The following is a 16,336-nucleotide window of genomic DNA, read 5'->3' on the forward strand; positions in this document are numbered from 1 at the left end:
CCATGAGACTTATGGGGGATTTCAATCACTTGCTCTGTGCCCCGTGCCATTTCTATGCTTCTGGATCCTTTTTGTCAAAGGATCATTTTAGCAATGGTGGGGGATTTGCATGTCTCCCAGTTTGCTCAGTTAATAAGCTGCAGCAGTGGCAGCACATAGGACTGATATAAGCTCCTGTAGATAACTCTGCTAGATAAGAAAATATCCCTCTTTGTACATTTGCGGGATTCTCCATCATGTGGTATGTCCTACCCTTGCCTTGCATTTATCTCTCCAACCCATTTAGAGTACTTTAACTGTGTGGAAAGTGTGGTGACCAAGAGTTAAAACCAGGAGTGGATAGATTCTTTGAATTAATTGTTTCCTTTCCTTGTGTGTCTATCTGCTTGGGAATGAGGATATTTTGAATCCTATTTCTGATGGTTTAAGATGATATGGATCTTAAGAGCTTTTGGTAGATAAACTGGGGAAAGGCAGTTCAAAGGGTTGAAAGACAGCTGACATGCAGCACATTGGCCAAAGTTTGATGGGATGCCAGGGTATGGACAAAGATTGATGAATTGGAGTAACAATGGGCATTTTAGTCTTGACTTCACTTTTCATCTGAGACCCTCAATTGTTGCATTGTTAGCAATTGCTTGTGGAGAGGCAAGAAATTGTGGCAATGGGCATGAGAAGGAATATTAATGATCCAATTTCCAGCCGAGTTCCACTCCAAGGCCTCGCTGGGTGATGTGCATTTTTAATCATAACAAACCAGAATGAGAAGGAGCTGCTTGCAGCAAGGCAGGCCTGTGTGTGGAGCCACAGTGTTTGATACCATCTCAGACCTCTACCTGCTGCTAAGGGGAGACACAAGGCTGCTCTGCTTGCTTGAGTGCCATGACAAACTAGGTTGGACTGTGACAGTAAAACCTGGATCACCACTAGAAGTGGAACCAAGGAGGATGTATAGTAACTGTCTTGAATAGCCTAAAGCTCTCTGAATTCAAATGGAACTTTGGGCTAAAATTGGCCCTCACTCAAAAGGGGCAGAAATATAATTTCTAGATGCTAGACAGCATTGTGCTATAGCCATGCTGAATTTCCTGCCAGCTATTTTCACAGTCTTGATGGTTTCTGTGATAGGGTCCTCTCACTCGTTTGTGTTTCTGCAAAGTGTTTCCTTTGACTTTTGAGGCCATGCAATCTGGCTGAGTTATATACCCAACAGTTGCTTTGATCTCTCAGATACACTGAATTTGGGAGAACCCTGGAGGTTTTCTTTTCTTCTGAGGTGCTTTTCATTCCAAACTTTCAGCTACAGAGAGCTTTGCAATATTACTTTGGGAGCCCATCATCAGAGGGTTCAAGTAGCCAGTAGGAGTTGCTGATGAGGGACATGCAGGCCTCCTTATCTGGGGATAAGTATTCTATGATCATTTAACAGTGGGACATGCAGCTCTGTGCTTGATACATGTTTGGGAATGTGCCAGATGCATACCATAACTTACCTGCTAATCTTCAAGCTCCACATCTCAGGACAGCTTCCTCTTTACTTGTTCTTAATATTTTACTCTGTTTTAGTGACTTTGTAACTTCTTTGCCTTTAGGGCTAAATAGCTGGTAGTCACTTGCCCCAGTGTTTTAGCTCCACAGTCGTTGAGTGTATGTGAAAATGTGGCACAGAAGCGCAGCCTTTTCATGGCAGAGGTGTCTGATACATCTCAGGGGCAGAAGAAGCAGCAGCCTCACTTTCTCAATACAGGAGTGTATTGTTTCAGTGCACACTAAGCAGGACAGTCATTCCACCTAGCAGAAGGAAGGGGTGCCACAATCTCTCACCACAGTACAGGAGTTATGGGAGGAAGAAACAGTTGTCTCCCATCCCTTCAAGTGTATATTAAAGCCAGAAATTAGAACTGATTTCCCTCTTAGAGTTCTCAGCAGCCATTCAGTTGCTTCTCTGCATGAGAAAAGGGCTGAAGTACTGCATGCCCAGCCTTTGTAGCATCATGTTTTGGGTATCTGGCAGAGAAAAGGTGTCTGGTGTTTGATATCCCAGTACTCTTGCTTATTATTTTCAAGTAAACAAAATGAATCTGAAAGAGATGGGAAAACTCCTGTCCTGCTTTTTATGCCATTAAACTGAGAGCTAGCATTCTCTAGGATGGCCTTGGCTGATGCAGCTATCTGTATTATGCAAGCAAGGGTTAGAGAATCACTGCAGAAAGATGGAATGCTTTCTTTCATAGGAGGAGTTTCTGAAAGACCACACACACCCCTGCAAAATACAGACCAGCCAGACCGATAGGGCCTGCCACAGTGCCAGAGAAAATGCCAGCAGCTTTAAACTTGTGTTTCACTAAGAAATAAATGTTACATGATTTGTGCAGGAGGGAGGGAATTCACTGAAGTGGTTGAGGAGGGAGTGGAGAGGAGATGGGAGGAGGTGCTTTTCACCATGTAGTAGATGTTGCCTCTGGCAGGAGTGCAGGACAGTGAGCAGTTTGTACATGTTGTGTTCGTGCAGCAAGTCTGGCCCTGAGAGAGGCACCTTTCCACTTAGCAAAGCTGCCTTGCTACTGCTTGACACCCAAGCAGCCTTCTTCACCAATATGCCTCCTTCACAAAAGGGACTGGCTTTTTAAATGTTTAAACCTGCAATTCTCCTGGGCAATGGTCCCCTCCTGGCAGAGGGAGGGGACTGCCAAATGGGTATAGTTTACAGTGATTTTAAAAATCTTTTGAAGGGAAGATGGATTCCATCTGCTGAGATAGGTGTTTGTTGCCCAGGCAAAACTCCCAGTGTATTTACAGCAGCTCTGCAAGGTCTGTGTGTGTGTGGTAAGCGTGTGTGTGCATGTACATGCTTGTGTATGCCTTTATTTCCATGCTCCGGCTGCCTGCCTCTGATTTAAGGGCAGGTTTTATTCCCCAGCTGCCTCAGGGCTCCTCTTTTCTGATTGCATTAAAGTCTCCGTAATTCTCCCCTCATTAATGATTGGCATATTTTTACCTCTCACTAAAGGAGCTTGGAGGCAACTCCCGTGGGGCCCTGCTCGCCAAATGAAACAATTTCATCCTGCTCCAGAAACGCATTAAAAAGGGTTTGTCAGGATCTTATCGCTAGTTAGGGAAAGCTAATCAAATTACTTCTATTTATTAGCTGCTGCAGCAATGTGTCATTCCATCAAGAACAGGTAGTGGGACAGGCAGGGATTGCGTGCTGAGCTCTGTGCATCCAGCGCTGCTGCCTTGATCTGCACAACAGCATCTTTTGCCAGGGGAGGCTGAGGGCCAAGAGAAGCTGTGAACTTCCCAGTGACAGTGCTTCTGTCACCATTGCCATGGGACCTCTCATCTGCTGCCCCTCTTCATTCGTCTTTTCCAGTGGGCTCCCCAAAACCCCTTTGTAGTGGCATTCCTGAGCTTTTAACATTGAGTCCACTGCTTCTGTATTTGCCTGATCACTTCTTGCTGTTGCTGATTGAATTTTGCTACTAACTATTTTTTGAGATGGTTTGGGTTTTTTGGCAAGTTTAACTCAGAGGTTAAATCCAGGAATTATTTGTTCCTTTCCCTTGAACCTGGCATGACAAGGAGGGCAGTGGAGAGAGGTTATAGCAATTGTAACAGAAATAAATATTTTTTACTTTATGAGACTTTAATGAAATATATTTTCCTCAAGCTTTCTTTTTCTTTCTTTTTCTTTCTTTTTCTTTCTTTTTCTTTCTTTTTCTTTTTTTCTTTTTTCTTTTTTCTTTTTTTCCCCTTTTTTTTTCTTTTTTCTTTTCTTTTTTTCCAGTACATGTGGTCTGTTAAAGTAATTACAATTGAGGAAATGGGAAAGAAAGTGACTGAGTCTGTTGAATAAACGGCATACAAGGACTTAGATGAGACTCTGAAAAGGGAACCAACTATTGCTGGACTGTTGCTGATTGCATGAACAGTAGTGGTTTGTGAAGCAAGAGGTGTGAACTCAGAATAAAGCTCACTCTTTTATTTATTTCACGTGTGGAATGTGCATGTCCTTCATGCACATACACTGCGCACTTGTATTTGCAAGCATGTATGCATTCCCACTCTTGCACATGATCTTAATTCCCAAGGTGCTGTACCTCCTGTGGGCTTGCTGCTGTCTCAGAAGGGACATGGGGGCAGGTGCCTCACATGTGCTTTCAAACTTTAGAAAGTATAGATCTGCTTCCCCCTTTTTACTGTTCCTTTCATCTTCAAACTAAGAGGAAGGAAATCTCTGGCATTTGACATAAACATGAATTGGACAGTGAAAATGGGCTCTTTTCCAGGTAAAGATGATCTCACATTAAAAAACTCCCACATTAATAAAACCGTGTAGTGATATATTTACATGAAGTGTTTCTAAATATAGTTATAGTGACTCACAATGACGATATTGCTGCGCACGTGTGAAAACCTTTGCTGTTTCATTTCGTGCTCACCAATGTTTTCCCTCTAGCACAAAATCCTGGGACAGCAGTGCAAACACAGCGTTCTCATGTTTAGGCAGACATGTAAACCCACCGGTGTGCACACTGTGTGTGGTGCTGGTTTTGCTTAGGGAAGGTTTGTGCTGGCCCTCAGGATTTTGCAGTACACTGACGCACGCTCCGCGTTTGCACAGAACTGATGGAGCGCTTAGAGGTCTGGCAGGGTTCTGGCCCTACAAGCAATGATTCCTGGCTTGGTGGGGGGCAGGCAAGTGCCCCAGCTGTTATACCAGCGTGGATTCGCGGTATGGTTGGAGTGGCTGCCCAGCTGTGGGGGCCCTGAGCGTGTTCCTGGGAGCGGAGGTGCGGCAGGACTAGCGGGGGCGTCCGGCCCCATCAGCCCCCTGCAGTGAGCCACGCTCCAGCATCCTCATTATCCACACAGTTCAAAAAGCAGTCCTGAGCGGACCGGCATGCTCCACAAAAGGCTGTATCGATTGGGCTGCCGGAGCATTTCCCGGGGTCCTTTCTATCTCTTCGCCTCTTCGTCAGTAATGAAGAGGCCGAGCGCAGAGAGAGTCAGCAGACTCCCAGCTGCTGGGATTTCTTCATCTTCTCATCAGGATTTTAATTAGACACGTCCGAGAGGGCAGCACCGTGTGAGGGCAGGCGGGAGCTTTATCAAGCAGGCCACTTCTTTAATTACTGTTTACTGACAGATAACAAGGGAGGGGAGGTGGCAGCAGATTGTTGTAGGGGGAAGCGGGGAAAGGACGGCAGTCCCCAGAGTGTGCACTCGGCAAAGAAGGCCTTTGCTAGGGATCGAGTGGAAATTGTTCTGCTCTCCCCACCCTGACAAGCTGTTTACCTGTTGCCAGAGTGGGAAAGGTTCCCCTTGCCCCTTTCCTAGAGGGCAGAAGATAGATCTGACAGATGTTAAGGGCCAGAGACCCAAGGAATGAAACATACATTTGGTTAGAGAAAAATGAGAGAACTCGCTCTTCTAAGCCACTCACCTGAGTGGTCCTGTGCCTTTTCCAGCCCTGGGCTTTCCTGTGGATTTTCTGGCACTGCACAGTAGGAATCAAAATTGTTTTCTTCTCCTTCTGTCTGAAACTGTCAGCCCTCCTCCCTCCCACTGCCACCATGGCTGTTTTGTCTGAAAGAAACCTTCTTCCATCTTTCCATGTGTCTTCAGCACTGGTGGTATGAGGGCAGTCTGCTCTGTGGTTGCTTCTGACATGGCCTTGATCTCTGCTGTCTTTTGGGCCAGTTCTGCACCTGGTATGAATACTAGCTTCAGCCAATCCTCTTCTGTTTGGCCCCAGAATACACATACCCCTCCCCTCTTCTGTCTCCCTCCCCTTAAGGTGTTTTACGGTCATCATTTGTATCCTGGCTGTTGTGTCCCCTGGATCATAGCCCTGTTTTCATAGCCCTGTTTTCAGTTTCGTGGAGCTACCTTTTGACTGTTTTGTGTTATGACAGAGGAATGGTGTTCACAGTCCCCCCCAGAGCAAGAGGCTGGGTAGATCACTGCTCCCTGGCTCAACCAGCCCCTTGGGACAGACAGTGCCTGTAGTGGAGTGCAGCAGCTGGTGCTCACGAGAACAGTCCTATGGTGAACTAAACTCAGCAGAAGTTTTCTCTGAAGATCATGCCACAGTCTTGGCTGCATTTTTATCCACTGTAAGGCAGTCTAATGCTTTCAAAATACTGTTGCCATCCCAAAATGGAAGATGGCATGTGCCAGAGCTTGGTTTCCACTGTTGCCAATAAACTCCCTCTGCTCTGAGCAGAACAAGATCTGGAGGATGTGCTTGGGATCAGCAAGGACTTGGTAATTGGACTGTTGTTCTTTCATTTTGCTACGCAGTAGCGAGCAGATTATAGAGCCCACACATTATAGATTTCCTGTCATCCCTCATGAATCAAGCTCCACCGTCTTATTTACTGTCGGCCAAGGCCTGTGAATAACATCACCTAGGGATATGCTCCCAGGCAGTTGTGCAAACACACAGTACAGAGCCATTGCTTGTGCCTTTGAGCTGCCAGCTCACCTTCCCCCAACACAACACCTATGGCAGAGGAGGGTCCTCTGTTTCCTATCTTCATGGAAGGCTCCTGGCTTCCCTGGGAGCTCACAGTTTGTAACACTGGAGGCAAATCTGTGTTATCTAATTAATATTAAATCCCACATTTTTAAATTTATGACATTTCTGGTCACTGTTCTAGCCATTGGGAACACTCATACCTATGTACACCAAGTATGTAGACTTCCAGTTTCCAGGGAACCGTTTTATATTAAATCTGTCTGGTTTGTACTCAAGGCACAGCACTGAACGTAAGGACACAGGAACAGCTCTCAGCTTCATCAAAGACTGCTAAGAAATTCTGCTGTTCTACAGAGAGAATGTAACATATGATAGACTTGATTTATCAGAATATGTCTTCTCAAGTTTCCCAAAATTCCAGATCAAGATTTTGAAAATGTGTGAGAAACTGAATCCAGATGGGAGATATGCCGCAGTGAAGGGTTAACACTCTCACGTTCCCCACCCCCCTCCCTTTTTTGTTTTTTTTAACTACAGTGAGTTTCCCTGGAAGTGAAGGGAAGTTTGGTTTGTCTACTGCAGGCCAGCAGGCCAGTTGCAACCTTGTGCCTTGTTCTGGATGTTCCTATAAACTCTCTGTCCTTCCAAGTGACAAAATTGGATAACCAGGAATTAAGTTAAAGGGAGTGAAGTGCTAATTTGTTTCTGTTAGACAGGTTAGTATTTCTGTCTTGGAAATCTAGATGTTAGGCAAGATCTGGAGAATGTATCTTCAAATAGTAAAAGGCTTTGTCCAAGAGGAAGTGATTAAAGCCATTTGCTATGTCTGATGTTGACAGAGCTGGAAGTAAATGGGCTTTGATTGCAATGTGGGAGATTTCAGTTTGATGTTACAAACTGGTGCTGATACAGAAGCATTAGAACAGACTGTCTGAGAGGGGATAAAATTTTTGACAGATTTTTTTCCAGCCTGTTTTGAAAGAATAACGCTGCCATAGCATTATTCATTGGGATGGAAGGATGCACCTCATACCTAACCTGGTCCTAGCCCTGTTTTTTGTGACTGTGAGATGTTAAGACATGTATGTCCACATGATGCAAGCTTGAGATGTGTGCAGGTGCCTATATCAAATAAGCACTAGCTCTGTAAGGTACCAGGATAGTTTATGAAGGAGTGCGAGTGCTCCACATTCCTTCAAAGGCCTGCCATCCAAATGCTGATATACACAACCACAGTAAGTCTTCAAGAGAAATGGCAGCAGCACTCTTTCTTGCTTAACCAACTTCCTTCGTTTTTGTCTTTGTTTCCACTGCCACATACAACAGACAGACTAGTAGCACCACCTTTTTTCTTTACTGGTGCATCCAGTGGGGTTTCATTTCAGTTGAACATATCAGTGCCACTTCCCATTGTTTGTGGAAATTTTTGTGGAAATTATTATCCAAAATAGCACTTTTTATATTTTAAAGAAAACATCCTGAATTATGCCTTCCTTCCATTTAGAAACAAATCAAGAAGATTCCTCTTTGCTAAGCTCTAAATCAGCTCGTGTCAGTAAGTGGGGCCACCAAACAGGAATGGAAAGACAGTGCAAGGGGGGCAGGGCAAAAAGGAGAGGAGGGGAAGCAAACAGTTATAAGCAGTTGATGAACAAGAGGCTAAGGCTGTGGAGTGTGGGGGAATAGTGTTTGGAGGGGTGAGATGAGGGCAAAGGGAAAGGGTTAGCATGGGAAGGCAGAAACAGTGATGAGAAGAAAGTGGGCTGGGGTGGGCTAGAGAGAGAGAGGCATGACTTGGATTGAATGGTTGGATGAGCCTCTGCATCATGACTTCTTAGCTATCACCAGGGTCTGAAATTCATTCAGTGTTTAACGCTTCTTATGACAGCTTTCACAAAGGAGGATGAGCTACTTTTGCAGTCTGTTTACTCTGTTACCTTGGTTGTAGTGGCCCACGAGAAGGATTCGTCCCTTCTGATAATCCACAGAAGTGTCATTGTGATGCTTCCTGACAGAATTTCTTTGCTGTAAAAGTAACAACAAACTCTAAAAATGGCATTTCAAAAAAAACTGGACGATGGAAAAAGACCAGTTATCCTCTTCAAGCACTTCTGTCTACCTGGCTGTGTTTCTTATACAACTCATGTTTTAGCTACATCACTGTGTGCTGTTTCCTTTGCAGGACCCCTGCCTCATTCACTGCATGTGATGGACCTGCTCTGAGGTAAATCAAAGTTACACAGTGAAAGACACCATCTGTAGGACCCCTGCCTCATTTGTCAGGTGTGTATTGAGTGAGACAAGGGACTGCAGGAGAGAAAGGGAAGCTTTTACAGCTGAGGCAGTGAAATTCTGACCTGACAGTTGACTTCTTTTCTGTACGTGACCACTTCTATATGATAGTTTTTGGGTTTTTTTTAAAGCAGCTGCTATGCCAGGGGTTGCTTAATTGTGTGTTCCTTATTTTATAGGGGACCTTTTGGTCCCAAAGGGCCTGCTTTACAGAAACGCTGAGTGCTTAAAGCTGCAAATTAACTGAATGAGGGTCCACTAAACCCAAGGTGCTATACAAGCACAGATCAGTCAGGCTGTTGGTGTCTTGGAGTAGGCACCCAGAATTAGCAGATATGTTTTAACACCATGTTCAGTCATTCATCCATAAAATTGGAATAAAAATACCCTCTCCTCTCACAGAGGTATGTAGAAATAAATGATCTTGGGGTAGTGAAGCTCTTGGACAGTGTAGTGACAAATCCATAGAAAAACACATAAGGAAATTAATAAATCTCTAGAGCCAGGTTTGAATAATGTGCAGTAAATAAGGCCTGGGGCCACACCCTGAACAATGAACAGAAACCAGCATCTCAAGCAGCTGCTCATTATATAGGAAAAATCCCTTCTGAGTGCAGTCTGAGATGAGGTACTGTGAAAAAAATATGATCCTGTAATTATGGGCTCTAAAATAATATATATGTACTTGAATGTTAGGAGTATTTTTCACAAGTAAATACAATTGTGGTTTTTCCTAACGCTTGACTTCACTTCTAGTCTGCTCTACTTAACATACAGTTTTTGTCTTTGTTTCCTAAGTCCTGTCAAGTTTTGCAGATCTATGAGCTTAAGATCATTTTGTCCCAGCCTCTCCATTTGGATTAAGTGCTGCCATTTCATGTAGTTGCACATCAACTAATTGCAGGTAGTCAAAACCTGCTAATTTCTATATTATGTATTCCACATGTTGGAATCTCCACTGAGGTGCAGATTTGTGTGAGTGAGAAAGGCAGATATGACCCTGTAATTTGCCATTATGAGCAAAACTGACACCCAGATGCTCTTGTTCTTAACAGTGAAGGAATTTGGGATATTTGAGAACGCACAGCCTACTAACAGTAATTAAAACAATAAGTCCCCTAGCAGCAATATGCAAGAGGACAATGTCACTAGGGCTAGAAAATTTCTTTAGAAGTCTTTGCTGTAACATGTGCAGGAAGAATGGCAAAGCTTAAGGAATTACTGCAAGTATGCAAAAATATAACGTTCAAAGCACATAATTTTAAATAACCACGATTTTGATGACTACTTATGTTCTTGTTTAGGAACAAATATAAGAGGGACATCTTACAAAGGTATGTAGCAATAGTACAAGGGGGAATGGCTTCAAAGTGAAAGGGGGTAGATTTAAATTAGATTTTAGGAGGAAATTCTTTACGGTGAGGGTGGAGAGGCACTGGAACAGGTTGCCCAGAGAAGTTGGGGGTGCCTCATCCTTGGAAGTGTTCGTTGCCAGACTGGATGGGGCTTGAAGTCACTGGTCTAATGGAAAGTGTCCCTGTCCATGGCAGGGGGTTGGAATTAAGTGATCTTCAAGGTCCTTTCCAACACAAAGCATTCTTTGATTCTATGAAGTATGTAGTGACTGTAATGCAGAAGTATTAAACTGTATCAAGTGGAGAAGTAAAAGGTTGATGGTGTTGGGATGATCAGTGTACAAACCTAATGCTGGTTAATCTTTCCATGTCATGTCTGATATTTGCTGTAATTTGAAGACAGAATGTTATGAATGGTAGAGGAAGTAGACCTTTGTCATCTATCCCTGACATTTTGTTTGTAAGGATTAGAGTTGTCTATTGCAGGTGTCTAAGATGTCTAAAAAATGTGCCATAAAATCTTTTCCTCTTATATTTTCCCCTTTTTCTCCCTTATTAACTATCTCAAATACTCGAAGAAGAATTCATTGGCCTATATAGGCTGTAGAATGTGATGCTTCTCTCCAGGATGACTAGTATTGCTGTTGGCTGGTTTATGACTTGGAAAGCACTGGTTCCCACATGTGCTACAGATAATGGTTCATTCAGGAAATAAAGTAAGCCAAACCTATCAAACATATTTTAACCCAAGTAAGAGACTGAATGAGTGTCATTTGCAGTGGCTTAACTGCTCAGTTTTAACAGTTTCATCACATAAATGTACTGCGTGGTTTAAAGACAACACATGGAAAAGTGATGCCAGGGTACCCAAGTGCAGGAACTCACAAAAATCCCCTTAGGCAGGGCCTGGCATTAGTGGCAAAAGGAGAGCAAAGAACAATTGAAAAAAATATAACAATCTGTTCTTGTAGGGGTCAGACAGCAAGAGGCAGCACATGTGCTGGGTGGGAGCCATCAATGAGAGCTGGTTTCCCCATGGGATATACAGACCTGGACAATCAAAGTAAGCTGGGGCTAGGACAAACAGATGTTATGCCAGACATGTCAGCAGAGCTAGTCTGTTTTGCATAGGTGTCTGATCTTACTTGGCATGCTTTAAGCTCTCTTCTGAATCTCAGGGTAGAATATAACCATTATGATTTCATCCTAACTGCTCTGTTCTCCACATATGATGCAACTCTTGGGTATTACTTTTAACCCATGCAAGCAGGAAGCTGAGGCACAGGGTGGTGCGTTGCCAGGTGCACAGCTCATGAATGTACAACCCCAGCCACACACCTCTGCTTCCCTTCAGTGAGAGGAGGAGGGAGCCTGTGGGTCACTGCATTACCAAAGTAAACAGTCTTTGCCTACAGGTGTCTTATTGATAGAGTTAGGCAGTGTTAGTGCCCCCAAACTGATGTTTTAAAACACCATCCTGAAACATCGCGGCACAACAGGCACTCTGCTCTCTGGAAAACTAGCTTAGGACAGAGTGGGGTAAATTAACCTGTATATAAGGGCTAGTGGCCCTTACACCATTGTGGCAGTGCAGGGGTAAGGTCAGGCCTTCATTTGAAAAAACCGTTTTTGACCAGAGGCTATGATCCTAACCTTGCCCAGGGGCAGGAAGTTGGAGTCTCACTCTTACAGACCTGCCAAGCAGAAAGTGTTTATTTCCAGCTCTGGGCCCACGATCCAGGAGGAATGAGTAAAAGTGATTTAATCTTCAGTGTGAGGAAAATCACCTGACTGAGCAGGACACAGAGGACAATTGGGACAGGGGGGGCTCAGCTTGCCTGGCCAGGAGGGATGGGAAAACAGAAGTGAGGCACAGGATCGGAATCGCTAATTGTTATTTATTATTAATTTTCTAATTTTTCCCTTGCTCGGATTCCACGATTGCTGGAAATCAGGGCTCCTCTGGCCGTCTGGGCGCATCTGTGACATTGACTCTGTCTTTGAGATGGGGAGCACCCTCTGGTGGTTAAGGATAATCTGACATTTCCTGGGATAGGCGCCCGTCATCCTTACAAGCTGCCAGTGAAGGCAGGCACGAGGCAATGTCGGAATACTGTCACTGTTGGGAAGGGTATTTGGGACGCAAATATTCACTCTGGCTCGCTAACACAGGAATCTGAGTCTCAAGAACCATTTTAGCACAGTGAAAAAGCGTGTAAGGTGTGTTTGTTCTCCCTGCTATGCTGTTGTGTAAAAACCCACTTCCATGCCCTTCTTGCTTTCTCCCAGTGAGAGGGCAAGTAAAATTCAATGTACTTCATTAATTCCCAGTGGACACAAAATACAGCCCTGACTCTCTACCTAGGGACTGTGGTTTCTTGCCTGGGCTCTTGCTCCTCTCTCCCAAAAGGTCTAGTCTTGCACTCAGAGCTTTCCGTGGCCCATCTCTGGTTGGATTTGCTCTGCCTAGAGTGCTAAAGCCAGGACAGTACAGTCTCCCTTGCAGGGAACAGAGGAATTCAGCTCAGGTTTCCCTTCTCCTTCTCTAAGTGGATTAACAGGCTGAAGGGATGTCTCTGCCTGCCTGCCTCAATCTTCATTAGCTAACGTGTTTCGCCAGCCACAGTCACACCCAGGGTCGGAGAGCTGTTTGACAGGAGTGGATTCTGGCCCCAGCCTCTCACAAAGGTTGTTGCATCTTCAGAGAGGTTTTTCTTCATAACAGGGTTCTGTGGACTGACCTGGATGGCAGGGACATGGGGCAGGAGTGCTGCAAGCTGTTCACTATTGCTCTGTCCACTGCCTGCTTTACAAGAACTAATCTGCATCCTCTGCTGGCTGCAGCCCTGCACCTCTGTGTAATGCATGTGCTGCATGAGCGGCAGAAAACATTCCAAAGCAGCACCGACATGTGCTTTTATTTTTCTTTTCCCCTCCTGTTTCCCAGGCAAGGGAGGGTCCTGAATATACTGGGATGTCTCTGAAACTTTTGTTACCTGACTGTCACTTCTGGATGCTCTTTGTTGGGTGCTTGTAGGCAGTCAATCTGAATGCAGTATTTCTTAACAGGCTGTGTGCAACAAAGTGACCTTACCTCCTCAACTGCTTCTTCCTGTTGCTTTGTAGTAGTCATTAATGGGTGTTGCACTCTTGGACAGGCAGTCATTTATTCCACCAGTGCTGTTGTTTCCTCAGTTCAGAGAATATCTTTTCTACACAAGTAAGATGTACACTTTAAATTGTATTGATTTTGGAGCAATCCCTTTAAACTACCGAAAAGCCAAATTGTGGATGCTCTCCTGCCAGTTTGAGGATGTTTCATTTTTGCTCATTGGTTGCTCTCCTGCCAGTTTGAGGATGTTTCATTTTTGCTCATTGGTTGTCTAAACAGATTAAGTTTCGATAGTAATGAGTGCCTCTTGCACTTGCTTAAGTTAATCTATTTCAAATTGTACCTTGAATTATACTGTGGTAACATTCTCATGCAAAGAAAGCCTGCAACAAGAGGAGGTGAACACTGGGCATCACTAATACTATCAGGGGCTGCCTGTGCCCAGGCAGCAAGGAGGAAAATGTTCTTATTTTGGTTTTGTAATCTCACCATTGTGGCAGGGAAAGTTAGTGTGCCAACCGAAAAGCAAGGTCAAGTGGCCAGGAACAGAATCAAAACGAACCTTTTTTTATTTTAGCAAGTTGGAAGGGAAATAAAAAAGGCATATGAGTATGAAGGGGCAAAGGACACTACAGACTCTGAAGGATTTTAGAACCCTTAAGCTGTATTTAGCAAACGAAGGGATGAATTGAATTTCCCAAACAACATATGTTAAAGCACACAAATGAAAAACCTCAGCCCTTATGAACTGGAAGTGTATTTGGTTTGGCCCTGTAAAGCCACAAGTCAATGGTCAAAGCAGAACAGCTCCCTGGAGAGCCCTGGCTTGCTGGTTCTAGCTCCCTGGGGGATGCAACCATCTCTGGAGCACTCCCCTCTCAGGGCTATGTAGCTGTCAGTGCTTAATGATGTGCTTCCCAGAGCGGGAAACAGAGGTTACACAACACTAAAAACATAACCTATCTCTGAATGGGCAGCAGAAGAATTTTCCTTTGAGAGGCCAAGTAAGACCTGTTTTATTGAAAGGAAAACGGATCCCTTTTTTACTGCCCTTTGTTTGGAGGAATATAAACTGTAAGAACAAATCTGGTTTTATATATTTACAAGTAGCAGAAATCCCTTTATGTGTGGGGAGGAGCAGACTGGGGAGGAGGCAGTTAGGACTTGCTGAAAGACCCTCATGGTTAGATTTTGTTCTTTTTTGATGTTGAGGTTGCCTTGGATCACTGATCTTGATGAAGATGATACTCTCTTGCTTTTCAGCCCTTTCCTTTTCAAAGGTTTCCCAAAGCACTTTATGCATAATGAGTTATTTTGCTACCACAACTGCATTTGCAGTACCTTTAATGGCACAAAACAATGTACTGATTTGAGACCAGAGTTGAGGGAGAACATTATTGGTGTGGAGTAATGCAAGATATACTAGCAGAGGCCAAGCAGAAATAAACTGGGCTAGTTGAATGAGATGTGTCTAAAGCAGTACATTCCCATCTGCTCCTGCCCTTTTCATCTCAATCTCTGGCATTTCATCAGTAATGAATTGCAGGCAGACATGAGTTGACACAGTGCAGGCTGTACCTCTCTCATAATCTGTTCAATCCTCATCAGTGACCCTCTTGTAACACTAGTTCTGCAACATCTTCTAGTGAAAGACTCTGGTAGTGGTTGGTAGTTTCCACTCCCTTGTATCCTTTTCTGACCCTCTGACCAAAGCCAGAACAAGAAGATAGTTACCAGATCTGGCTGACTGGGCAGATCTGTCTGTCTCTACAGCTTTTTTTTTTTGTTTGTTATGAAGGGTCATCTCTGAATGATGAAGTGTGTTCTTTCAGGGAGCAGTTGATAGAAGACTATCATCTGTGATTTTAGGGAATAACTCCTCCTCATCCTCCAGTTTTGGGAAACAGTAAGAAATTGCATTGAGAAAGACAGTACTGTATCTTGAAAAGGAATTCTTAATACCATACCAATAATTCTGTATTTCCATGCTGACCTTTTTCAGTTCATATATTTCTTCATGTTTACTCTGCTAGCCTTTCCCTCCCCTTTAAGTTTTAAATGTTTAGGTGAGCTTTGGATACAGACTAGACTGACATGCTTTCTGTGCAGTTAGAATCTGGTTGCATGTAACTTCAGGGTTGCTTTCTCAGATGTGGATTGAATTGAGGATGTCTGTTGGGAGTTTCAGGTCTTGGTTTTCTCATTGGAGGTCCTTCCATCAGGCAGGTCTGTTAAATGCTTGCTGGATCCCTAGAGACACTTGATCTGTGTTTAAAGGGAAGCAGCTGAACCACAAGAAGAGAGAAATGGCTGTGTACTCAAGCACTATTGCTCTAAAGGGATCTTGCTGAAAGATGTGCGAAGCTTGCATAGCAGTCTGGGTGCCTGGGGCTCTCCATGTGCTTCATCCCAGCAGAGAGCTGTGTGATGCTCTTGCTTGCCTTTCCTGCTCTGAGAAAGATAAGTTGATGGCTCCAGGATGCTTTGAGCACAAACTGTGTTTAGCTCTCCTGAGGCCCAGACCAGGAAAATCTCTGGAGGATTCCAAGCAGCACCTGCCTTCTGCTCCCCACTCCTCTTAAAGCTTTCCCAGTGGAGAGATCCGCTCAGGGAGAGCAGGAAGTCCATAAATAAATAATTCCCTCTGTCTTTCCTGATCAGCCCAAGCAGCTGTGATTGCTCCTGAATGCCTAGGTTGCTTTCTTCCTAATGGCTTTTAAACCAATTTTGCCCTCATCTGATGACCCAGCTTCTCATCCTAGTTTTAGAGGAACAATTTCTTCTTTTAGAGAGAAGGGTTTGGGGGATATTTATGTTATGTCAAGGGTTTTGGCGGGGTGAAATAGTATAGCAGTGCCAGCAAAGCCACAGTTCTCTGGTTCTCTCAGGCTGCCCCATACCTTATTTTGACAAATCTCTACAGGTCACCTGTGAGGGTTTTGCAGATAGCATTGACCCTTGCTTGAGAGCACTGGGCACCTGTGATTTTCATGGACATCCCACAAACATTTAATAACTCTTACACCATTCTTAAGACACTATATTTTTGGATTGTGTTTTACTGTTGGGAGAGCTAATCACTGAGACATCTGA

The 16,336-nt window shown here is 44.2% G+C and overlaps 1 protein-coding gene across 3 annotated transcripts in view; it reads left to right on the forward strand.

Annotated features, from left to right (window-relative positions):
- The window catches only part of ESRRB (estrogen related receptor beta), a 126,087-nt gene that overhangs the window by 19,517 nt on the left and 90,234 nt on the right, over positions 1 to 16,336 (forward strand). The window contains exon 2 of one of the 3 annotated variants that reach the window (XM_038137448.1): positions 8,667 to 8,767. The exons of 1 other annotated variant lie outside the window; for it this stretch is intronic. Coding sequence is in view for 1 of the 2 variants with exons in the window: in XM_038137445.1 (XP_037993373.1) it covers positions 8,667 to 8,708 (42 nt within the window). In the remaining variant the exon portion in view is untranslated. The remainder of the gene's footprint in view (positions 1 to 8,666; positions 8,768 to 16,336) is intronic. One more of the 3 variants, XM_038137445.1, reaches the window with a different exon arrangement.

The sequence above is a fragment of the Motacilla alba genome, chromosome 5 (assembly GCF_015832195.1).
Source record: "Motacilla alba alba isolate MOTALB_02 chromosome 5, Motacilla_alba_V1.0_pri, whole genome shotgun sequence".
Lineage (NCBI taxonomy): Eukaryota > Metazoa > Chordata > Aves > Passeriformes > Motacillidae > Motacilla > Motacilla alba.